Consider the following 25,051-nt stretch of genomic DNA (forward strand, 5'->3'; position numbering starts at 1 on the left):
TTCGCGCCATTTATTCAACCTGGAATTTTTTAAGGCCGAAGTTGTTCACACGTGTGACACCATTACACATACATTATAGACTTTATATGTCCAAGTTATATTATAACATCACATGATATTCGTATCGTCGGCAGAGATATTTTCCTCCTTTTTTTTGGTTAAAATTTAAAATATTGAGTTGAGGTCTGGGCGGATAACATTTGTTTGTCACACGTGTACATATTGTTTTACCAAAAAAAAAATGTATATATATTGTTTTTGTGAGAAAAAAATATTTATTTCAAATGGCTGAGAAGGAAACGTAGGTCATTAACAAAAAAACAAAAAAAAAAAACGTAGGGACGGTGCCAGCTCAGCCTCGGATAATATCACACACTATCCGTTCACTCGGCTCAACTTACAGCTATCCTCTGCAAGAACCCTAACAAAATCCAAATCCCTAAAATTCACAAAAAGGAAAAGATAAAAGAGCGTTTTTTTCATGGAAGGGCTCGCAAGTCCTTCCGATGAAAATAATGGCGAAGGACTCAATTCTTCTCTTATTCTCACTTCAGGACTCGCTTCCCACCTATTTATACTTTCATGGATTTTCCTCCGATTCACCGTCAGCAAACCCTAATCCCATTTCCCCTTTCCCTTCTTTGTTTCCCGTTGTTGCTGAATTTTGGCCGCCATGACGATTCTCATCGATCGCCACTCTGATCACAATGGTTCGTGTTCTCTGTCTCCCTCTTATCTTTTTTGGGTTCCAATTATTTGAATAATTTCTTCGTTTATCACTGAAACTGGTTTTAGATGTAGAAATTCTGGATTATTCCGTGGAATTTGGCACGATTGCTGGTTTCCCTTTACATGCGTTTGTGGATTTGAATTCATTGCGAGGATGATTTCATTTTCTGATATAAAAGATCGATTTTTGAGGTTGCAGGAGGAGAGGACGTTGAGATGAATCGGGAGAATGAAGAGGTGCAGGAGACACAGTTGGTGTTAGATGGAGGTTTTGTGGTTCCTCACACCAACTCCTTTGGTCACACCTTCAGGTCTTTCTGCTTTATCATTTTTTTTTTGGTGAATGTCCGCTTAATTGTCTGATAACGTGCTTGTTATTAAGGTTAGAAGAGCTTATGTTAGATTAGGGCCGTGAGGCAATGTAAGGTTTCGACTTTTTTCCAATGATCCTAGAATCGTGTGAATTACCATCTATGGAGTTAAAAGTTGTTTATGGACTCTGTGTTGATGGGTTTTGGGTATTTCCTTGGAATAGGGATTACGATGCTGAGAGTGAGAGAAGAGGAGGTGTGGAAGAATTCTACAGAGCCAATCACATTGGCCAAACTGTGGATTTCGTGAGGAGAATGAGAGACGAATATGGGAAGCTCAACCGAATTGAGATGAGCATATGGGAATGTTGTGAACTTCTGAATGAGTTTGTCGATGAGAGTGACCCTGATTTGGATGAGCCTCAGATCGAGCACTTGCTACAAACGGCTGAGGCCATCAGGAAAGACTATCCTGATGAAGATTGGCTCCACTTGACGGGTCTTATCCATGGTTAATATGATTAGCTTCGATAGATGGATGATTATCAGAGTTTATAATCAGTTCTTGGGTTAATTTTTGTGTGGTCTTTATGTGATTCAGATCTTGGAAAGGTCCTCCTTCACCCTGCATTTGGCGAGCTCCCTCAATGGGCTGTTGTTGGTAAAGTGTGATTTTGAATTGATTGTTCTTAATAAAACAGACTCTGGTCTCTGAAACATTAACCTATCATACCACAACTACAGGAGATACATATCCCGTGGGATGTGCCTTCGATGAATCAATTGTTCACCACAAGGTATAAATTCTTGAACAATTTAGAAGTTTCGAGTTTAACATCCCGACCCTGGATCATACTGAGCTGTTTTGCTTTCTCGTGCAGCACTTTAAGGAGAACCCGGATTACTACAATCCTGCTTACAACACGAAATATGGGATATACTCTGAAAGTTGTGGGCTTGACAATGTTTTGATGTCCTGGGGACACGATGATTATATGTACCTGGTAGTTACAGTTTCTATAGTCTATACATGTTCAATTTTGCATATTCAGTCTCCTTTTTAATTGCTGTTGCTGCCTAAACATTGATGCAATGATCTGTATCGCAGGTAGCGAAAGAGAACGAAACCACATTGCCATCAGCCGGGCTTTTCATAATCAGATACCACTCTTTCTACGGTAACCAAATGGAAACAGAGGGAAGTTGTGAGACCTTCTGATCAAATGGTTTGATGATGAAGGCACTTATGATGTTTTCTTTCGACAGCTTTGCACAGATCAGGAGCGTATAAGCACTTGATGAATGACGAAGACAGAGAGAACTTGAAATGGCTGGAAGTGTTCAAGTAAGTATATGAAACCGATCAATCACTCACCGAACTAAACCCTGTTTCCATGAAATCTTTCAGTTCCCTTGTAAAATGTGTTCTCACCTCCAAATGGATGAACAGCAAGTACGATCTGTACAGCAAGAGCAAAGTCCGCATCAATGTTGAGGAAGTGAAGCCGTATTACCTCTCTCTCATCAACAAGGTAAACCTCAAAACTCAAAGAAAGTAAGATATAATAATTCATGTTCACAATCAGACGAATGCTACAACACACAAGGAAGAAGGAATCTATCATTTCATATGCTAAGTCTCTATGGGTATCGTCTTGTTTGCAGTATTTCCCAGCCAAGTTGAAATGGTAAAAGGCTGCCTACGAGCAGATGTCACCTTGTCTGTATCTCTCCCTTTCTCCCATAACCCTCTTGTAATGGCGAATTTCACTTGCTTTATGTTTGGTTTTCAATGCCTCTGTTTGTTTTCTGGAATTAAGTAGTGTCGTTTTCTTTGTCAAACTTCAAATTGTTGGCAGTGCGAAAAGGGTTTTTGTATCATCATCAACCGCTGGTTTGTAGAATGGGCCTGTTTATGGGCTAGAAATTGTGTACGGCACCCGTTTCAAGCCCAAATCAGTCTCCCTTAAATGGCTTAATAAAAGCCCACTATTTATTTATATTGACAGATTTGACCACGCGCACATATGGCGCGTAGTCCGTCGGCGCTGCTTGTTTTTGGGAAATCCATATTCCAGGCGCGTGGGACAATCAATCGTAATTTTAATATATATTTTTTTTTTAACACCAACGTAATACCCGTGCAAAACACCAACTAGCAACAGGATATTATTATATACACTACTTTCTATACTCAGTTAAGAAATAATAATTTTAATATTTTTTTACCTGTCCGCAATTGAATTTCAATTTCAATGTATCAGATAAATATTCATTTTCTTTTTCAAGAAAATCAATATTTTCTTTAAGCTATTAAAAACTTATATTTATGTGGTAACCTCGTACATAATACATTTTTTTTGTAATTTTCAAATATTGTTAGTTGTTTATCGGTAGAAAAATAAAAATCACATTAGATAGTAGAAGAATACATAAAAAATAATAATTAATAACAGGTTGATGGAGTCTAATATAACTCCCTTTCAATTTTCTTTTATGCGAATTAAAATTTAATTTTACCTGCACAATTATTTTGATTTGAAATTTTGTTACTAGCGATTTTGAACGATATTAATGATAAACCCGGGTAACATTTATAATTAAGATTTTTGATGGGCTGCTTATGAGCCAATAGTTTATATTAGGCCCGAGATTAATTCCTCAGTCCAATAGGATAAGGGCCCAATATTGTGTAAACAATTGGACAGATAGAACACGCGCAAATATAGCGCGTGAGATGCACGGAGTTAAAAAAAAACCCTAAATGTAGGGGAAAATGACATATTTGTGACTTACATTTAGGAAAGACAGTACAGATTGCACTAAATGCAGTGGAAAATGACATGGAACCCATCATGACTTTGTGTTTTTTTCTCTCCATAATCTTGGATGTCTTAATGTCATTCTTATTCAAATAAAGTCATCATAAAATCATAATGACGATTACCCTTTTTCTCCACAACCAAACCCATCATTGTTCCATAGAGACCATTCATTAGATGAGATCTTATATATTCTCAATCATAACCCTTTTTTTAAAAAAAATGTATGGATGATTAGTTCTAAGTTTTGATTATATTTTTCTATTCAAATAGACGTATATTAAAAGTAAAAGATTGAACAAATGCAAATAGAAAAACCCATGTGATTGAATATGTTCGAACGAATAAGCTACGGATTAAATATTTTCAAGTAATATATAATATAAAATAAACATAACATATATATATATATATGTGTAATTATCTCTGTTACAATTATGATTTTCTTAGCTTTATCAAATAAAGAAGAATAAGATCATGTGAGTCATGGTGGTTTGTAACTAGGCATTTAATTAATAATGCAAAGCGATGTGTGTTTGGGTGGCAAACATCGATCTTACGGGCGTCACGAGGCCAACATAACCACTACTTGTATTTTCTTGTAAATCATTACATTTGATTGAAAGATCAATTTATGAGATGATGCATAATGGTGGGATTTAGTGCTCTTAGTCTTTGTTGCACTTCTTTTTGTGAGAGAGCAAATATAATATTATCCAATATTAATTGTAATAATAATAATAATAAACTGCAAAATACAATATTGGCACAATCACTCAAACACGTTAGGAGAAGAATATGATTTCGAGGGATGGAAAACCAAACATAAAAATTAAGCTAAGGCAATTGTCACACTTGACCACTTTGCTCGTTTGGGTCATAGTCAAAACCTGCACCAAACACATACATACATACATACATATATATATATATATTCTTGGAAGTTATGACATTACCATTCATGAAGTTAGAAATTATATATCAAATTCAAATCTGCTGACCAAAATTTACACGATGCATTCACGACACAGTGATGGTTTGGTTGGTCCAACCCATGACTCTCCTCGTTAGAAAAAAAAAAACATGCATTACTACCAAAGACAACGTTCGGCATTTCAACATGAAGGATCCAATGGCGGGTCAACACAAACCACCACCATCTTATATGCAGAAGTAACAAGGCATCGACATTACTCGTGTTTTTTTTTTTTTTTTTTTTTTGAGGAAGTAAATGTTGAAACTTTCCCAAATAAAATGCAGAAGAAAGAAAAAATTTATATGAATATACTAATTTGTTAAAATGATATAAAAAAGAGCTATATGAATTTTGAAATTTTAAGAAAAAATAGCAATTATTCAAATACTAATAATTCTCATCATTGGGTTAAAATACATAGATATTATGAGATTTTAACAAATGGGTGCATTTGCATATGGTATTTTGGTAAAGCATTCAAGAACCAACACAAACTTCATCTGTTAACGATGGCATATATACCATACATCTGTTTACACAAGGAGTGGGGGGAAAAAGAATAGAGAAGAAAAGCTTCTTATTATAACAGTTAAAACTTTACAAATGCCTTGGAACAGCACTCTCCGAACAATGCTGTGTTCTTTCTGGCATACAAAAGGCTTGCAGGCATCTCTGCTCTGTATCCATCTTGTCTCCCCGTCTGAAACTGAACTGCAAACCCCCAAAAAGAGGAACCGAACTTCGAAACTTAAAACTGCTTTGTCTGGAGATTATCTACACAGAGCATGAAATCTCACCCTACAGAACATATTTGTGTCTGATTATCTGCAGAAAGATCTTCCCTTTTTTTGGTTCTCCAACTGGTCAGGTCTTCATGTTGTCCAGCCATGAGACTAACTGTTCAGTGCTTGGTCTCACTTTGGGGTTCTCACTCAAACAGAGGCAGGCAATATCAAGAACCCGAAGCATCTGCTTATCGTGATCTTTATCATAGATGAACGGATCAAACACCTCGCTTGCCCGGTTCTCATTCTTCATTTTTACGACCCAAGATATCAAATCCCTTGAACCCTTTGGCCTGCACATATCCATTGGCCTCTTCCCTGTTACAAGCTCAAGCAGAACAACCCCGAAACTGTATACATCACCTTTGTACGTAGCGACTGAGGCCTGCCCATACTCTGGAGGAATGTACCCTAATGTCCCCACCAGATCTGTAGTTATGTGGGTTTCGTAAGGACGTATCAGCCTCGCAAGTCCGAAATCTGCCAAATGAGACTCAAAGTTCTCGTCCAAGAGAATGTTGCTTGATTTTATGTCACGGTGGAGGATATGAGGCTCGCATGACTGGTGCAAATACACGAGCCCTCTTGCAGCTCCTTGGGCGATTCTCAGCCTCGTGTTCCAATCCAACAATGCCGGTCCGTCCACTTTCTCATGAAGCCAATAGTCTAAGCTTCCGTTTTCCATGTACGAGTATATCAGTAACCTGTCATTCTTGTAGAAGCAGAAGCCTTGGAGTTGAACGAGGTTTGGATGCTGAGCCCTTGAGAGTGTTTCCACTTCTGCTCTGAATTCTCTCTCTATCTGACCACAATCTCCCGACAGGCGTTTTATTGCGACTTTTCTACCGTCAGGGAGCGTGGCTTTGTAAACCAGTCCAAACCCACCACAACCAATGATGTTTGCTTGGTCGAAACTGTTTGTGGAGTCCAAAAGATCGTCAAAGGAAAGATCTTTGGTGTTGTTTTCGTTGTTCGGAAACAGAACCACCAGCTTTGATCCGATCTCTTCCAGTTCTTTGTCAGTGGTACTCTCTGGTTCCTCTTTCTCTGGATCAATTTCTACTGATCGTCTATGAGCACGTATGGCAATCACTGTCAGAAGGGTGAGAAGGAAAACGGTACCGAAAGATATTCCCACGGCCATACCAACTGTACTGCCTCTGGTTCTTGACCGTTTGATTGATGTGTGAGAGACTCCGTTGGGTGCATCTTCCGGACACCGAATCCAATGCTCACCACAGAGGTTATTACCCTCAAAGCTCGAGCTCGGGAATGAAAGAAACTGGCCATCAGAAGGAATTTTTCCCGAGAGGTTGTTATAAGCAACGCTGAATTTTGACAAAAAGGTGAGTTTTTGAAGAGAGTCTGGGATTGAACCGGACAGACTGTTATTTGACAAATCAAGAACCTCCAAGCTTGTCATACCAGATAGAGTGCTGGGGATTGATCCGGACAATCTGTTCACCCTCAGATCAAAGACATGGAGTTTCTTGAGATTTCCAAATTCCTCCCATATGGGTCCGGTGAGATTGTTATGACCGAGCTCCAGTGTGGGCGGAAACCCGACAATCTGATTGTACTGCAGAGCTCTTGCACTTTCATTCCTTTTCATGAAGAAGGGGAAATCAGGGGATGGCTCATCGAGTGAAATGTTTCTGTTTATGAGGCTTGGTAACTGAGTCAGGCTTTTTGGGATTTCTCCGGTGAATGAGTTGTTTGATAAATCCAGGTAGAATAAATCGTTGAAATCACCTATCCAGCTCGGGATAGCACCTGTCAGACGGTTCCACGAGAGATCCAACAACTGCAGATTGGTGCTCTTGCTCAACCAACTTGGCATTGAACCAGTGAGCCTGCAATTTGCAACCACAAGAACCTTCAACTTCTCGAAATGAAGACTCGGGTCATCTGGTAATGCCTCTCCGTGAAAATTCAACGTTAGGACCAGAGTTGTCAGGTTCTTGCAGTTCTGAAGGATCTGAAGCGCTGAAGAGATATTAACAAAGCTGGAATTTGAAAGCGAGAAATAAGAGAGGCTCTGGAAGTTCTTGAAACTCTCCGGTAGCTGGCCATGGAAGGTGTTCCGGGCAAGATTGACATTTCTCAACTGCCTACAAGATGGAAGATTTTCGGGCAAAGAGCCATTGAACTTATTGGTACCCAAATCAAGAGAGGTCAAGTTAGTCATGACCGCGCAGTTCAAGATCAAAGGACCACTCAAAGAGTTGTTCCTCAGGTTAAGCAAGTTCAACGTCCTTGAATTCGACAAGGAACTGGGGATTCCACCAGTGAATCCATTACTGTGAGCAATAAGAAACTGGAACTTGGGCAACCTACCAAACCCACCAGGGAGTTCACCAGTGAATCTATTCGAGGAAATATCGAGACGGACAAGGCCGGAGAGATTACCAACTTCAGGACTCAGCGGCCCAGACAAACTGTTTACTTGAACGCCCAAAAGATTCAACCTTTGTAGATGAAACACGTCCTCAGGTATGTTACCAGTGAGATTGTTCATACCCAGACAGAGATGTTCGAGCAAAACACATTTCCCAAACCCAGATGGAAATTCGCCGGAGAAATAGTTCACCGCTAATCCGATAAGCCTAAGCTCGGAAGAATTCTGGCATACATGCGCGGGAAGCGAACCATTCAACCTGTTGGAGGAAAGATCCAGACTTCGCAGCGAAGGAAGATTTATGCTCTCTGGGATTTGACCAGACAAATCGTTAGAGCTCAAGTCAAAGGTTTCTAGGTTTACCAGATCGAAAATGGCCGGAGGGATCGAGTCCTTGATGAAATTTCGGGAGAGATTGAGAACCCTAATCTGATCCAACCGTCCCAGAGATTCAGACAACCTCCCCGACAGTCTCCTGCTCGCAAGCTCCAGTTTAGTAACCCTGGCAGTGTTACCGGGATCGTTCAAACCGAGCGAAGACGAAGAATTGCAAGAGATTCCGACCCATCCGCAGCAATCTGCGGAAGAATTCGAGCTCCAACCATCTGGTTTGGGGACAATATTCGCTATGAAGTCCCGTAAGGCCTCGAGGTCACGTGGATGGCACGTGAGGTTCTGAGAATTCGAGACCCAGAAGCATAGTTCTACGAGGACGACGATCACCCACCAATCTCGAGCACGCATTTCAGCGTTGAAGGGAGAAATCACCAGAGGAGCTGAATCTTGAGGGTATCTAGAGGAAGAGAGACTGTACGTATAGGTGTATGTATCGGCCGGGATCAAAACTGAGCTAAATCCTTGGCAAATCTTGGAGAGGCCGGCATGGGTTTTCTGGATGTTGCCATTTTAGCAAAATGTGGTGAATATTACGAGACGGAAGCAAGAGCGAGCACGAGAGAGAGAAGGGGAGAGAGAGAAAGATGGTGGCTTTTTGACTTCAACACGCTTATGCAAGTGGGTGTCTGAATCCAGACAAGTAGAGAGAGAAAGAGAGGTGCAGTTGTTTTTGGTATTTCTTTGTTATCGTATTAAATAAAAGTTTTTTAAAAAAATCTTCAAAGCAAGCATTTAATAGAGAAGATGGAAAAGCAAGACGGTATTTTCATTGACCAATGATAATTCGTTAATGATCCACATAGATATATATATATATATATATCTATATATATGTATTAGCTTACTTACTTTTATTGCCGTTTAATTTCATTTGCTGATTTTGTCTCTTTTATAAATTTGAATATTTAGAAGTCGTAATCAATTATTTTGACCTGGAAAAATAGAGCAATTCCAGAAACACTCTTTTTTTTTCCAAATAATATAGTTTTAACGGCAAATCTGAAATCACTGACATTTTATTTACTGATTTTTTTAAACCGAGTCTAATATTGAAAATATTGGTCAGAAATCTTTAGTTACGTGGACATTTAATATATATATATATATATATATATATATATATATATTTCTTTTGGTATTTTTTTTGTGAGGGAGATTAGATATCCAAATATACCGGTTTACGAAGTGTTGCATTTTTTTTTTATGAAAACGCGCAAGTTTCCCACCTAAAATAACCTCCAATGGAAGTTTAGATTTATAAAATTCTGAAATAAAATAAACATATTTCGTTATTTTCAATTTTTGTAGTTGAATTTTTTTTTCTGACGGGATATATATATTGAAATAATTTGTGTATTTGTATTGAATTTTTTTAATCAGGTATTTTTTGTTATATGTATTAATGACTCTGGAATAATTGAAAAAGTAATGTTTTCTTCTTGCAAGTGGATTTTTTTTTTGGTTCGTCGTATTTTTTGTAATTTTGTTGAATAAAAAAAGGATAACCGGAGAATCGGGCTGTAACCGGTGAAAGTGAGGGTTAGGTCAGCTTCATATGAAGACAAAGGGACGAATGCAAAGTCAAAGATAGGACGTTGACACGTTGCATGCCTGCCTCCATTTTACTCGAGCATATGTGGTCATCTCAAAATCTTTGAAAACATTTTTTTTTATTTAAAAATTACGTTTTTAAGTATAGTGTATAAATAGAATTTTATAGATGGAAATTAATATAACCTATGGTCGACAATACATCAATAGGAATTCATTCACTTTGCCTAGTGGATAACATATATGTGCTTTGTAATGAATGTATATCATATAGATTTTGGAACCTATTATTCATTGTAGACACTCGTACCATATAATATATATATATATATATATTGAACATTCCCCGCGTGTGGCGTTCTAATCGTACGGAAAACACGAAAAAACATATGAAAAAAAGGGATAAGAATAATCTACAAAATTTCCAACAGAATTGTTACGGAATTTAAGTTGTACGTTATTATTAATAACATGATTTTAGTATAACACATAATGTTGCGTATGAGATTATAATATCATATGCGTAACCAAATGATTGGACCAATAATTTATCCTATAGGTATAGATTCATAGAAAGTCCAACAAAATCCGTCAAATTGAATTTAAATTGCTAAAAATAGAAAAATCTTTTGAAGCACAACTTGATCATAGTGTATTAAGAACAAGAAACTCCGGAGACCTGTTTGGTGAGGAGGACAAGATTGCTCTCGTCAAGAATAATTACTTATAGCTTCTTAATATTTACTCGACCTTTTTTTTAATTAATTATTAAAAATGGGCGAGGAAGATGAAATGAACGTAGACATAGACCGACGTGTTATTAAACAAATCAGCACACTTTCACATTTGGTCTCGCGTCAAAAGAAACAAATTTTAAATTATTAACCGATGGCATATACAAATATTATTTTTTTTACGTAGAGAATTAAGGTACGGGTTTTTTTTTTTTCTTATTGATTATCATAAAATCAAGAAACACGTGTGTGCACTGTGCAGAGTCAAACCATGCAATATTTTATCACGTTTGGTCATGGAGTAGAGAGCGTTCATTTGATAATATGGGCCGAATACTAAAATAGTGACCCATTAACAAAACTTGATGGGCCTGGATATTGGGCCATGGACGAAATTTGTGAATTTGGAAAAGCGGCTTGGTATTTTTAAATTCATAACGAAAAGGCCTAAAACCTTTTAAAAGTACAGATGTAGCCCTCCCTCACGACACCATCCTTTTCAACCCTTTCAGGCTTTCACAAATGCACCTTGTCTGATAAACGAAAGTGCAAAAGACTCCCCACTCGATTAACATCGAAAAGTACATTATTTACTTTAATGATACCTTCATAATACAAACACATATATGCATATATGTATGTAATGTTTGAGACATAACTTAAAAAGACTATGGTAGTTCAAAGCCCAGACATTTCACAAAGCATTACCACATGAGAGACACAAATCTCAAACCATTACCAGAAGTTTCATCAAAGAGAGAACCTTTGGGGGCATTCACGTTAGTTGTTGCCATCTTCTTTAGGCCTAATCTCAATGCCTTGAACGATCAAACCACTCTTCCAATTTCCACCCTTTGTCTCAAGAACATTGATCGCAACAATCTCATCACCATTCCCATTGTTGAAGAATTCTCCGAGCTCCACCTCCATCCACCCATCTCCCCTCTCCTTCGGCTCCACAAGCCCATTGCTTCTTTCCTCTTCTTCCCGAGAAACCCTCGGATGAATCCATGGACGCAGCCTCCTTCGCAGAAAACTGCCTCCCCTCCCCGCATCGAAACAGATCAATCTATGAGAAGAAGCTTCACTCCCGACAACTCCTACTCCAGCTTCTACAGGCACCTTGTCGAACCCGTACCATCTGTCTGTTGTCTTGAACACAAAGTAGATCGAGTAAAGTGTCCCAAGAGATAGCATGCCTGCACCGATCTTCCCACGAATCTCAAGCCAACAGACGTTGAGAAGCTCTGCTACCCTTTCAAACCTGTTTATGCGGAGACATCATCGCTACCTCACACAAGCTAGCAATCACATTGAATGAGTAATGAGGATGAAGTATATAGTATATACCTAGATTCAGGAACTGAAATCCATTGCCAATATGAAGGAGTACCTCCCCATATGATCGTGAGATCCAAGGCGGAAATCATATAACACTTCTTCCCAGTCGGTTTCTCCAACCAGAAGCTCTTCCAAATTCGAAATGTCAACAATTCACAGGGTAAAAGTACGAATTAGAGACAACGTCAAATCAAACCATATTCCGAGATTCCTCTATCGAAATCGAAGTTTCCATACGCAAATCGAGTTCCGAAACTGAAATCGCACAAACAAACGGTGCCTTAGAGAGATCGATAGGTGCGTACCTTTTTGCCATCGTCGATAAGAACGGGGTTGTCGGAGAGGGCGAGATAGAGCTCTTTCTTAGAAGAGAAGACAAGAGATTGAGGAACAAGAGACGAATAATCCGATGGGAGAAACCTCTCCCAGACAACGTCGGATTGAGCTGCCGATTTGAACATCTTCGAAACCGATGACACAACGCACGCGTCACGAGGAGTCGTGAACGAGATTATGCAGGAGACGCTATCCTCCGGCATCACGTGGAAATATGATTCCCCGGTGACGACCTCTCCGCCGTCGTTAGTTCCATCGCCGTCGTCATCTCCGCCGTGGATTTGCGCCATGGAATCCGACAGTTGCACAGTTCGTGAATTAGAGAACCTAACCTACCTGATCACGTCCGTCTTTAAAAACCGAGGGGAAACACCGTGATGACTTAATGGTTAAGATTTATTTTCTGAAATTACGGTTATAACCTCACACGCGACACGTCTCGGAAAGTTTCGCCTTTTGGCAGCTACCCAAAGTGATTTTTTTTAAATCATCTTTTTTCCTATTGGATAGATCCGAATTTCATTCTTCTTTATTTATTTTAATATATGAGAATATCAAAAGTACCGATTTTCTATAGTGATTCTTATTCCTTCCAAAATATCATAAAAATATAAATGTTATGTAAGTAAAAAATAAATTTGCAAAACAAAAGATGTACAAAAATTCTGATATATAATATATATATATATATAACAAAAATTTGACATTGTAAATAAAATTCGATATTTCCGGCATATAATAGGTAAATCCTGAATATATCAATATACATACATGGTGATGCTGCAAATGTGGTAAGGGTAGATATAAAAATGGCTGATAAAGGCAGTGAATATTTGAACATGCCAAACTTTTGGTCGCTTAAATACCCATTTTAGAATTTTCTTCCCAAGTTTAGATATTTTTTTTTTATATTTTAAAAGATAATGAAATCGGGCCCAGTAACGTTAACAAGGCCCGTAAATGAAAAGGCATGTGGCCCAAATATAGAAAGCCCGACGAGGGAAATACCCCTTTAATTGATTTATCTTTATATTCGAGCGTTTTTAACAAGAGTACTGCAATTATTATTATTATTATTATTATCATTATTATTATTATTTCCCCAAATCATTACAATGGATGTGGTTTGAAAATGACTTTTTTTCGGCCCACATATTTAGGTCCATATATTATTTTATACATAAATGTGAGCGCATGCATGCAAGTGTAAATGTTTGTTTTATCATCCCTCTTCTGCTTCCAATAGAACCTCGACGACTTTATCAGAAGAATATATATAATTCTCGTGAAAAGCCTATCTAGATACCTCTGCTGCTACTATGCGTATATACATGTATATATATGTATATATATATATATATATATATAATATTCATATGGAAAATCAAAATCAACAGCACACGTACCGAGTTGTTATCGTTTTTGGATGTTTACTCGTTGACTTGCGAAAGAGTCCGTAAATACACGTGTATAGACAAATCCACACACACACACGTATATTACATATATATATATATATATATATAAAATATGAGAAGATACAAACAGACAGAGAATAATCATTTACAGACATGTGTGTGTGTGTGTGTGATACGTATGCAGGGAATTTATATATATGTACAAAAAGACATTGGAAAGACTTGACAGTTCGCAGAAACAAACAGATAACACATAAAAGTCAACGCCAGTTTGTCAGACGAAGGTTCACGAGATTTCCGCCTTCCCATTTAATCTCTCTTTATACACCAAAGAGACAAAACTTCAATCACAGTACTTCCATTGGCATGGCCCGACTGCTACCGTCATTAAAAAAATATATGAATATATATGCATAACATATGGTTGGAAATCAAATACCCATAAATAATATGCGAGATACAACTGAAGATATATCATAGTCTCTCGTATAAGGAATGATTCAATCTTCATTCCATGCGAAAGGAAGAGTCCCACCACTTTATTACCCTCTTTCATCCGACGACAACAAGCTCTTCCACATATAAATAATTGCACATACACTCCCTCACTCATAGGAATATATATATATAATTTATATAATTATTAGGAAACGTTTGATTCCATCAGCAAAGAGAATATCTGAAACAGTTCTGTTAAATTGTTTTATTAATATTATAATTATTAATATAATTACGTGACGTAATCCATGAGAACTACAAAAACTAAATGGAAATTGATGAAAACAGGAAGACGGGGCGACAAAGGGTTGGTTCGATGCCATAAAAACTGAACAAAAGAACGAGGAGAAGAAAAAAGAAACATAATTAGTGGATATCCGCATTTAGTTGAAAAGTCAGAGAGTCAACGGACCGTCAGAGTCGGGTCCAGTCCGGTCCGGTCAGAGAGTCAAAGCATCTTGGCTTGACCCATCGCCATTTAATCCGACGGTGATGGTGGGCCTTCTCTTCTTTATCGGCCGATTAGATCCTCCCACGTCATCACACACTCCCCGAATCTTTTCTCCAAACGTGATTTTTTTTTATAATATTGGGAATTCCATAATATATATCCCTAATTATGTAAATACAAATAAATATGAAACATGTATATAATTATTTGAAAGAACTTCCATTCGATCGTCCTCGCACGGAGGTACATTCAAGCAAACACAAAATTAAAACAGGGTAAAATAAAAATAAAAATCATTATGAAAAGCGGCATCACCATCATGTGCTTGGTATTTTTGTTACATGCAATGAAAAGTCGGAGAATATGATGAATATGTATGCACGTTGTGTGTGTATATGTCTTCACACACATGCACACTTCATCATGCATACATCATTTTCACGTCATGCATACATATATACATACATTTATATATGATGTTTACACCTGCATATATACACAAACCGACCATAGAATACAACAAATTTTACTTGAGATTAACATATTCGATCGCGATATGCACTTAAATAAGTTATAACTTAAAACTCAACATTTTATGTTAGTTTAGAAGTCCAATATTTATTTCTGTTTCATTTCGTCATAATAATTAAGGGCTGACTGGTTGCACCGCCGCCACCCGCAAACGGAGCGGTTGCGATTTCCGGCGGTTGCGGGCGATTGAAAAACTGAGCGGTTGAACCGCAACCAACCGCAACCGCATCCAAACTTGTGTTTTCTAATCGCAGCTTCCAACTTGCGTTTTGGTAGCGGTTTCCGGCGTTTTGACAAAAAACTAAAATATTTTTATTAGAAATTATATAAAATATTAATATATATATTGGTGATGATTTTGTTTAGTGTTATGATTTGATATTATTTTTTAGTATTATATTTTAATAAAAAAAATATAATAGTATAATTTTTAGGTTTAATAATGATTATTTTTAATAATTTTTATAATAAAATTATTTTTTTACTTGAAAATAAATTAAATTGATAATATTTATATTTTAAATTTATTATTTAATTATTATAAATTTAGTAAATAATTTTTATCAAATGATACGAAAATTTTAATTAAAACTATTATAAAAAATTATTTTTAAATAATATTTTTTTGACAATTTATATCAAAACGCAATCGCAACCGTAATGAACCATTCACTTCTAACTGCACTTACCCGCAATCGCTACCAACAGCAACTTCTCAACCAGTCAGTACTAATTATTTATAATCGCTATCAAACGTTTTGAAAACGCTGCCACCCGCAGCCACAACCGCTGCGGTACAACCAGTCGAACCCTTAATTAATCCATAAGACCCATAATGCCGAAAAAAGGAAACAAACAAATAACACGATCTATACAAAATCATCCGTATCTCTCAAATAATCAAAATTATAAATCCCTTGCATATAGCATATAGGATTGTGAAATCAAAGAGCTCTTCGTACTAGATGAGAATCAAAAGTTTTTTGGTAACGAATTAATTTAAAATATAGGCCCTATAACGTTCAATAATTTCTCATAATGGCAGTATAACCAATCTCTCGGTCCGCGAGCGCGAGGTAGGTTTTCCTTATCTTTGTCGACAGATTCTTGGACCCTCTTCACGAGGATATGCCGTGGTCCAAACACATTATGGGACACATAAATTAATGTTCGATATGCGCTATAACATTACCTATGGTTCTGAAATGATTGATTTTTAATCGAGCAAATTAATGTGTAAAGCTTCGAAAGATACCGATAACAATATGAAAGTAATGTGTGAGAAAATGTTAGTTTACAACGGAAGAACGAGAATTGAGAGACGGTCGTCACATTCATGCAAACATGTCACAATATAGAGATTTTTTAAGTTTTTTTTTTGTCTCCACATGGAAAAAGTGGGATTTTGTAATTTTGTATAATGTAAAGACACGAAGTCGCAATAAATTTGTGGCGGCCTGATTGGTTGGGCGGTCCATACACACACGCAGAGAAAAAAAACGTACGTACACCGGTCTTAGTCTCTCATGCAATTTGGTCGGTTCTCCTCGAGCCATTCCTTGTAACCCAACTTGTGGTCTTCCTTTTGATTTTTTTTTTTAATAATTGCCCACATCTCATATCTCATGTGTAATTATATACATCCAACAAATCGCGTATATATATATGTATGTATGTTTACATACATATACAAATATAAAATTATATTGATTTGAACGATTTGGGAATTTAATTTTCATGTCTCTCCAAGCTTTTTTTTCTAACAACTTGCAATATCTTATCTATCACGCGCAAGGGCTAGAGATACCTATGCCTACTCGCCTCGGATAAGAATGGGCGGCATGACATAATTCTCTCCTAAGCATGCATCTCAAATATCATATATACGTATGTATATATTTATATACATACGTATGTAAGTATTTATGTAATCTTTGTAAGTGTATTTATACACGAGTCTATAATATAATTCTTATCCTTTGTTAAATCATTTCAAAGATATTTCCAGTATTCGGACGCCCTGGAATTAGATAATAATTTGTGATAAATATATAAAATTGATTATGCATTTAATATTATATAATATAGTAATTTTAGAGTATTAGCCACCAAATCGATTCATTGGATTTTTGTTATTTTTAGTGTAAAATTCGTCATTGAACCCACTAATTGGTGGTTCAATTGAGATGTAACAAAGTCGCTTCGAAATCTTGGATTCGATTTCACTAATGGGGAGGCGGGACACAACTAATTGTATGACTAAAGGCTGACTCCGCATTCATGAGGTTAAGTGGGTCGAAAGCCCAATGAACTTCTTCGTTATAAAAAAGAATTTGTCATTGAACTTTGTATAAGTTCTTGTTGATATTCTTATAGATGGATATTAACTAATTTAGATATCAAAAACTTAAAATAGGAATGTGAAAGGGAAATATTTAAATGCATACACATAAATACAAAGGATGAATAAATGCAGAAAGATCCAAGCAAGCGGGTTGACAACCGCCAAAAAGGCCCAGGCCACGAGATGCCTGTGGATCCCCGATTGCCATATACATACATACATACATACATACATACATACATACATACATACGAAAAAAGTTTGACGAATATTATATTATTTTGTCATAGTTAGCAATATTAACCAGAATTTAATATATATTTTTAAACCAAAAGATGATGTTCGGAGAGGGGCTACAAGTTTCCAGTAAGAGAGAATTTGGTACGCCCAAGAAGATAAATAAAAGAGATACGATTTGGATATTGATTAGGAGAACGAATATTAAAAAAAAAGGTCGGTCCATGTCATGAAAAGATGTATACGTCAGAACTACAATATTGAATATTTAAAATTTATTTAAATAAGTTTATGCATTATTATATATTTACAAGTGAGAAGAAGAGTCAATGAAATAATGAAGTTGGTGGAATAATTAAGCTAGAGCTTGATAATTTCTTGTCAAAAGTAAATATCACCTACCTACACAAATTCGATGACCAATGAGAATCTGGCGATGGGTAACCAAATCCAATTAAATTCCAATTTTGGGATAACCAAATCAGATTTATTGGTAACATTTTTTGCTTTTGGTTGGGAGACATGACTTATATATATATAATCATAATCTATATTGTATGACTTTTAGGGTTTACTAACTTTGTTCTAGTGCCATCTTTCTTGAATCTCTCTCGAACCCTTTCTTGTTATAGGAACGGCTCATATATTCTTTAATATTTTTTTTTCAAATACTCTGTTTTATTTTTATTTCATATTTTTTTTCGTCCTTTGCATGGGTTTTTATCGGAGTTTCTCGGGACTCAATATCTTACTCCTGATCAGTATATTTCATTCATTTTCATTATATCGCAGATCGAAATCGATGTATAATCATATGCCATTGATTTTCTTTGCAAACATCGATATAATATATAATTATGTGGAGTCCATTTTAAGGGTATTTTTGATATAATGCCCATTTAATGTAATACGATTCTTCCAGGGTTTTTTTTTCGCATGTCGGTCACAACTCACAAGCGGGGTGGCGAGAAAACAAATTAAGTCCCTTGGAGAAATATTTCGTCTAGTTCATATAATTATCCATTATATGATTTTTCAATTAATTTACATATATAGATATATAAGTTATAACACGGGCGGACGGATCGGCATTATATCAAAAATACCTTTAAAATGCTACTTCTACTTCAACACCTACCCTTGTGACCATGTGATCAATGTGACCGAAATATAGTATGGTCACATATTGATCTCATTGTTCATAACGTTAAATTTATGATGTTTTAATCAAATGATTAGTAAGATATACAAGGTATGAACATAATGAATTAGTGTGATCACCATAAATTTAACGTTATAATCGATAAAAATCAAAATGTGATCATACTATATTTCGGTCACATTGGTCACATGTGATCAGGGTAGGTCTTGAAGTAGAAGTAGCATTTTAAGGGTATTTTTGATAATGCCCCCATTAAATGTGCATTAATTTTATTAAACGTGTAAATAATTAAATAATTTATCCGTCCTCCCTCGTTGGATTTGGTGGTTTGATTTTATTTACAATAGATAAGCTTAATTTATTTATATCCATAATTCGGACAGCATGGAATTCGCGAGGGCCCATATCGTCGATTCGACGGCATGAGCCCTCTAAGCTTCTCTCTCTCTCTCTCTCTCTCTATATATATATATATATATATATATATTGGCAATTAACCTTTAACTGGTGTAAAAACTAATGTTATCTTCCACATAGTCACAGATAGAACTCAAGTTATGTTAAAGCTGTTATAACAACTCAAAGTTAATTAAACCAATCATATAATAATAAGCTGTAAACTCGAAACCCTAATAAACTTTCTTAATAGTATAATCGATCGTTAATGCCATATCTGTTGTAATTAAAAATAATTTGTGTCGTCTGCAATAATAACTGTGAGACGAAGCCAACACTTATGTATGATATCTGATATATATATATATATATATATATATATATATGATTCACGTATTTTGTAAGCTACAGAAAATGATAGGTTAGGGAAAGTTAATGCAAATTAAGGAGTTGCCGAACCCATGGTCGTGGTGAAGGCTAATTTAAAGCCTACTTAAACTTTCTTAATAACCCTAATTACTAATTAGCTAACCAGATTATGACAACGGTAGACTTTAATTAGCTTTGCCTAAGACTATATGATATGAACCTATATATAAAGCTTTTCAATGAAATGGATTATATTTTAATATAAGTACAATTTCCAGTTATCTAGGTACACATACGTACATGTATATAATTCCAGATAATTAAAACCTGCAAAGTTTTATTTATTTATCTATTTCCATGCTAGATTGATAATTTCTTGACATTCTTGTATGTGTGTGTGTGTATATATATATGCATAACACTCTACGAGAAGCAGAAACTGCAAGACGAAATGTGCAGAGATTTGTTCTGTGTTCATAATTGTATAAATATTAAGGTAATATTGTGGGTCCAAAATGATCATTTATAAGATTAAAGAAAATTATAAAGAACATTCATGAAGCATACGTGAAAACACACACACACACACATATATATATATATATATATATATATATATATATATATATATATAATATAAATATTAAGGCCAAGTGAGGATACACAGTTATAGTAATTTAGGTCACCAAGAAGAATTATTCGCCGAAATAAAAATTAATTAAATAATGCAAACATTAATAAAAGAGTGTATTATTAAATTGTGTACCCAATATTCAATTAATGTGGCAAGAATTTCGGTCAAGATGGCATCTTCATAATTTTGCTAGACTAGCACATTTGAAATCACACACCACTGAAATTATATACAGCCAGAGATATAAATTTTGGGTTTCGATTTGATTTAAAAAAAATTCAAAACCCAAATATCTAACAAATTATTAAATAAACATTTACCCGTAAAAATTTTCAATCGATTTTTCTTGATGTAAATAGGACGGACAAAATTTTAATGCAAAATAAAAAAGAAATGACGAAAATTTACCCAAACAACTCTGAATTATTAGATATATGATACATCGACATTTCATTATTTTGTTGACACATGGTTTTCGGGGCCGTGAATTGTGCATGCCCAATAAAGGTATACACTTCTATAGTTAAACAAGGAAACCAAATCCTAATTATCTGCGAAAGAAATATGATCATTAGATCAATGAGTCCAAGGACTCGGAAATTGCACATGAAGCCAAAATTTTATCAATCTTCCATTACATATATATATGTATATGTATATATCGTGTACGTGCGCGTGTATGTGGATACATTATATATTATATAAACATATAGACATATAAATGAGCACATTTTTAAAATAAGAATGAAAATGAAAAAAACTATAAATGGAGGGGAGAAAGGTCCAAAGGAACCGCTAAGAAGACCGTGGACACCCTGTCCTCAATTGGACAAGTCCTTGTCTCCTCTTTAACTCTCTCTCTCTCTCTTCTTCTTCTTCGACATTCATCTTCTTGCTTAGTCTCTCGGCTTACAATTACAAAACGAGGCCGTTTTTATTTCTTCTTCTTCATCATCATCATAATCTCTCTCTCTCTCTCTCTCTCTTATCTATAGCCATAGCCACACCACTCACTATCATCTCTCCGTAATTTTTTTCTTCCCTTGATATACTATAAAAACCAATCCTCTTAATCCCTTTCCATATCTTCTTAAACCCCCTTTTCTTCCACATCCACACACACAGAGACGCATACATATAAACACTCAACTCATAAATTTTTTGTATGGCAGTTGTATCCTCCACATCAAGCATCATCACCATGAGCAACCGTGTTAGTAATGGAGATTTTCACCAAAACCGCAACAGCGACAAGGGTCTTGAGGGTGATGATGATCGCCGAGGGCATCAAGATGGTCATGATGATGATAATGATGATGACGATGATGATCATGATCACGACTTGGTCATGCCCGGTTTCCGCTTCCACCCGACCGAAGAAGAACTCATAGAGTTCTACCTTCGCCGTAAGGTCGAGGGCAAACGCTTTAATGTCGAACTCATCACTTTCCTCGATCTTTATCGCTATGATCCTTGGGAACTTCCTGGTACATATACCCCCTCCTACTGCTTCTATATATGTATGCTTATATATATATATATATATATATATATAACCATTTCTCCCTACCCATCCCCTCTCTTCATATCTTCATTTCCTTCTAATTAATTCTTCCTTTCTTTAACCTACTCATATTTTTTTAGGTTTATTCTTCCCCTTCGATAATTCTTTGTACAGAATAAAAAATCCTTCCTCGCAGGTTTCTTTTATTACTTTCCTTGTTTTGGTTTTCTTTCTCTCTTGATCACATATCTCGCACATCGCCAAGACAAGTTCTTGATTTACGGTTTCGTATCATATATATGCTATACGCGCTAGCTCTTCATGTATACGACTTAATGTGACTGATGACATATACGCGCAAATATGTATATGCAGCTATGGCGGCGATAGGGGAGAAAGAGTGGTATTTCTATGTGCCTCGAGATCGGAAGTACAGAAACGGAGACAGGCCGAATCGGGTGACGACGTCGGGGTACTGGAAAGCCACCGGAGCCGATCGCATGATCCGATCGGAGACTTCTCGCCCAATCGGATTGAAGAAAACGCTTGTCTTCTATTCTGGCAAAGCCCCCAAAGGCATCCGTACAAGTTGGATCATGAACGAGTACCGCCTGCCTCACCATGAGACCGAGAAGTACCAAAAGGTACCCCAATCATCTCCACTCTCTCTATTTACATACGCACATATATATATATATATATATATATATATATATATGTATGTATACGTTTTCGTTTTCCTCATCCTCATCCTCCTATATGTATATTATAACCCTAGTTGGGTAATTCAATTCCAAATGCGCCATCCAAACTTAAAGTTCCTTTCTTTTTTCCTGGGTTTGAATCTTTTCCTTGGAAAACTCATATGACCCATTGGAGAGAGATTCGACCCGGATAACGAACCAGTTGAGTTCATTGATTCGCAATCAATTTCGTGTTCAAACCCTAGGGATCAGATAAGAATGGGACTGCACATCTTTCGGCTTTAGATTTGTTTCTTGACTTTGTTTTGCAGTAAATGTATATGCTCTTTGCGGTTTCAGACATGCTCATGCTACACGCATGATCTCTTTAACAAGCATGGCCCATCGATACTTATATCTATACAAATATATAAACATACGCGTCTGCACTGCACCTATATATATATTTACATTTACGCACATATTTAACACTTCTGGTTCTTGGTATACGATAATATCTCATAAATATAACTCTAGTATCAATCCAATTCACTTGTATTCTTGTCCAAATGAATTCCGGTTTACGATTAATTACACAGTATGCATTATTGTTTTCAGTTCCTATGTTGTTTGTTTGTTTGTTTGCCTTGTTTAAGTTATCTTCTTGCACATTCCATTCGTTCATAATTCAGATTAATTATCTAGCATACGTATATATCCAGATTTTTGACGGTGTGCATATGCATATATATATATATGTATATATATATATATGCGTGGTTATATGCAGGCTGAAATATCACTTTGCCGGGTCTACAAGAGGCCAGGAGTTGAAGATCATCCATCACTCCCGCGTTCTCTTCCGACAAGGCATCATCATCATCATCACCATCATCATAACGCATCATCATCATCATCATCATCCCGGTTGGCTTCAAGACAACAACACCAGTCGTCAAACAAGAACCTCAACGTCAACAACAACACAAGCATTAACAGTCTTGAAAAGCTATCAGCAGAATATTCCGGCGATGGAAGCACAACAACCAACACAAACACAAGTACTAATACCAACAACAGCAATTCCGACATAAGCATCGGTTTAGTAAATCAACAACAACAACATCCAATGCCTTTTTCCACAAGCAACTCGATGATCCCAACAATGGCTGCAGAAGACGAATCTCTTTTCATCAATAACTCCATTGATGAGCTGCAGAGGCTTGTAAACTACCAGATAACGGTGGGCGGCTCCGCAAACAACATCAATCAACAATATTACCAAATCGCACAGCAATTTCACCAACAGCAACAGCAGCAGCAGCAAAACACTTTGAATGTGATGGCTGCAGCGACAGCTATAACGCCTCAAACGCAGGCGGCTGCATTTGCCATGAACGTTATTCCTGGGACGTTTCCGAACAATGCTTTCCCGGACAGGATGTGGGAGATGTGGAATCCATTACCAGACGGCAACAGAGATTACAGTAATGGTCCATTTAAGTAGAATCTTAATTAATTAACCATGTTGATTTTATTCTGATGCTTAATTATATATATATATATATATATATATATACACTTGAATATATAATGTAAGCGACTTAGAGTTATACATAGATTATGATTGGTTATTGTCAATTTACTTCGTCGAACTGATTCCTACATATCTATAGTAAAGTGGAGTTGGATTCCTCTAAATTAAGCTCGTGTCATACAATTTGTAATGTAGTTTTCTGGAAATATGAATTCCTGGTAATATTTTCATTTTTATTAAAATATTTCATATATTTGTATCCCGGATTAGTTTAATAAGAGATCATCAGCTAAACTTGCACGTGTTCTTTTTATGATTCATAACTCCAAGGTTGTGATGCGACGACAGTGATTAAATTAAAGATGCCAGTTTTGTCCTCGTGAGTTATAATAATACTAGGGTTTGAAGAAAACAACCTTGCTTACTGGAGCAATGTGGACCCACTTCCTTGTCAGCATCCATGGTTGACCAAGACACAACATTACTCTTTTTGTCTTGTTATTTCATATACATATATATATATATATATATATATTCAAAAATGATGGTCGAGATAATCCTCAGCCAATCAATGAAGGAGTTTTCTAGTGAAATCTGTAAACTATAGTGACGAGTTATCACTTTGGAACGTTTGCATGGCGATAATTCAGATTCTTGACATGACAAATAATCGAAGCAGCAAAGACGTAGCATGTGAATAAGGCATTTGATTCAGAAAAAAAAAAAAAACAGGAAGTATTCGGTCCGAAGAATCTTATGTTCTGTAAATAACCCTAAGAGGCAAGAAGGGTGCGTTTGTCTGTTGCGTTTCTCTCAACTCCTCGTCCACATGTCCGGTCACCTCCCCCTCCGCCCGTACCAGAGGATGACCGAGGAATTGCGCGCTGGATTATACGTATAGGAATGCC

The 25,051-nt window shown here is 36.3% G+C and overlaps 5 protein-coding genes across 5 annotated transcripts in view; 2 read left to right on the plus strand and 3 right to left on the minus strand.

The window, feature by feature from the left end:
• The first annotated feature begins 398 nt into the window (after positions 1 to 398).
• Positions 399 to 2,928, plus strand: LOC104805124 (inositol oxygenase 1). Its single transcript, XM_010529554.2, has 10 exons — positions 399 to 710; positions 929 to 1,040; positions 1,265 to 1,551; positions 1,642 to 1,701; positions 1,785 to 1,837; positions 1,922 to 2,044; positions 2,149 to 2,218; positions 2,307 to 2,385; positions 2,491 to 2,572; positions 2,706 to 2,928. Exons 1-10 carry the CDS (start codon positions 674 to 676, stop codon positions 2,730 to 2,732), a joined length of 930 nt encoding a protein of 309 aa, XP_010527856.1. The 5' UTR covers positions 399 to 673; the 3' UTR covers positions 2,733 to 2,928.
• A 2,386-nt stretch (positions 2,929 to 5,314) lies between these two features.
• Positions 5,315 to 9,069, minus strand: LOC104805125 (phytosulfokine receptor 1). The gene has a single exon (XM_010529555.2). The coding sequence runs from the start codon at positions 8,763 to 8,765 to the stop codon at positions 5,703 to 5,705; it is 3,063 nt and encodes a 1,020-aa protein (XP_010527857.1). The 5' UTR covers positions 8,766 to 9,069; the 3' UTR covers positions 5,315 to 5,702.
• Positions 9,070 to 11,247: 2,178 nt separating this feature from the next.
• Positions 11,248 to 12,733, minus strand: LOC104805126 (F-box protein PP2-B1). Its single transcript, XM_010529557.2, has 3 exons — positions 12,349 to 12,733; positions 12,053 to 12,171; positions 11,248 to 11,966 (listed from the first exon to the last, which is right to left on the minus strand). The coding sequence occupies exons 1-3, from the start codon at positions 12,667 to 12,669 to the stop codon at positions 11,483 to 11,485; spliced, it is 924 nt and encodes a 307-aa protein (XP_010527859.1). The 5' UTR covers positions 12,670 to 12,733; the 3' UTR covers positions 11,248 to 11,482.
• An 8,485-nt stretch (positions 12,734 to 21,218) lies between these two features.
• LOC104805127 (NAC domain-containing protein 35-like) lies at positions 21,219 to 24,247 on the plus strand. The gene is made up of 3 exons (XM_010529558.1): positions 21,219 to 21,906; positions 22,299 to 22,567; positions 23,397 to 24,247. The coding sequence occupies exons 1-3, from the start codon at positions 21,585 to 21,587 to the stop codon at positions 24,111 to 24,113; spliced, it is 1,308 nt and encodes a 435-aa protein (XP_010527860.1). The 5' UTR covers positions 21,219 to 21,584; the 3' UTR covers positions 24,114 to 24,247.
• A 493-nt stretch (positions 24,248 to 24,740) lies between these two features.
• LOC104805128 (GTPase Der) overlaps positions 24,741 to 25,051 on the minus strand; it is a 3,769-nt gene continuing 3,458 nt past the window's right edge. Inside the window, 1 exon segment of the mRNA XM_010529559.1 lies at positions 24,741 to 25,051. Within this exon segment, the coding sequence (XP_010527861.1) occupies positions 24,917 to 25,051 (135 nt within the window). The 3' untranslated portion in view covers positions 24,741 to 24,916.

The sequence above is a fragment of the Tarenaya hassleriana genome, unplaced genomic scaffold (assembly GCF_000463585.1).
Source record: "Tarenaya hassleriana unplaced genomic scaffold, ASM46358v1 Cleome11, whole genome shotgun sequence".
NCBI classification, from domain to species: domain Eukaryota; kingdom Viridiplantae; phylum Streptophyta; class Magnoliopsida; order Brassicales; family Cleomaceae; genus Tarenaya; species Tarenaya hassleriana.

Excerpts from the sequence above, each read along its gene's own strand:
- LOC104805124 (XM_010529554.2), top strand. The coding sequence starts at position 674 with ATGACGATTCTCATCGATCGCCACTCTGATCACAATG. Across the intron at positions 1,702-1,784 it reads CCCTCAATGGGCTGTTGTTG|GAGATACATATCCCGTGGGA; the intron begins GTAAAGTGTGAT and ends CCACAACTACAG. Across the intron at positions 2,573-2,705 it reads ACCTCTCTCTCATCAACAAG|TATTTCCCAGCCAAGTTGAA; the intron begins GTAAACCTCAAA and ends TCTTGTTTGCAG.
- LOC104805125 (XM_010529555.2), bottom strand. The coding sequence starts at position 8,765 with ATGCGTGCTCGAGATTGGTGGGTGATCGTCGTCCTCGTAGAACTATGC.
- LOC104805126 (XM_010529557.2), bottom strand. The coding sequence starts at position 12,669 with ATGGCGCAAATCCACGGCGGAGATGACGACGGCGATGGAACTAACGAC. Across the intron at positions 12,172-12,348 it reads TTATCGACGATGGCAAAAAG|AGCTTCTGGTTGGAGAAACC; the intron begins GTACGCACCTAT and ends CGAATTTGGAAG. Across the intron at positions 11,967-12,052 it reads ATTTCAGTTCCTGAATCTAG|GTTTGAAAGGGTAGCAGAGC; the intron begins GTATATACTATA and ends CCGCATAAACAG.
- LOC104805127 (XM_010529558.1), top strand. The coding sequence starts at position 21,585 with ATGGCAGTTGTATCCTCCACATCAAGCATCATCACCATGAGCAACCGT. Across the intron at positions 21,907-22,298 it reads TGATCCTTGGGAACTTCCTG|CTATGGCGGCGATAGGGGAG; the intron begins GTACATATACCC and ends ATGTATATGCAG. Across the intron at positions 22,568-23,396 it reads AGACCGAGAAGTACCAAAAG|GCTGAAATATCACTTTGCCG; the intron begins GTACCCCAATCA and ends GGTTATATGCAG.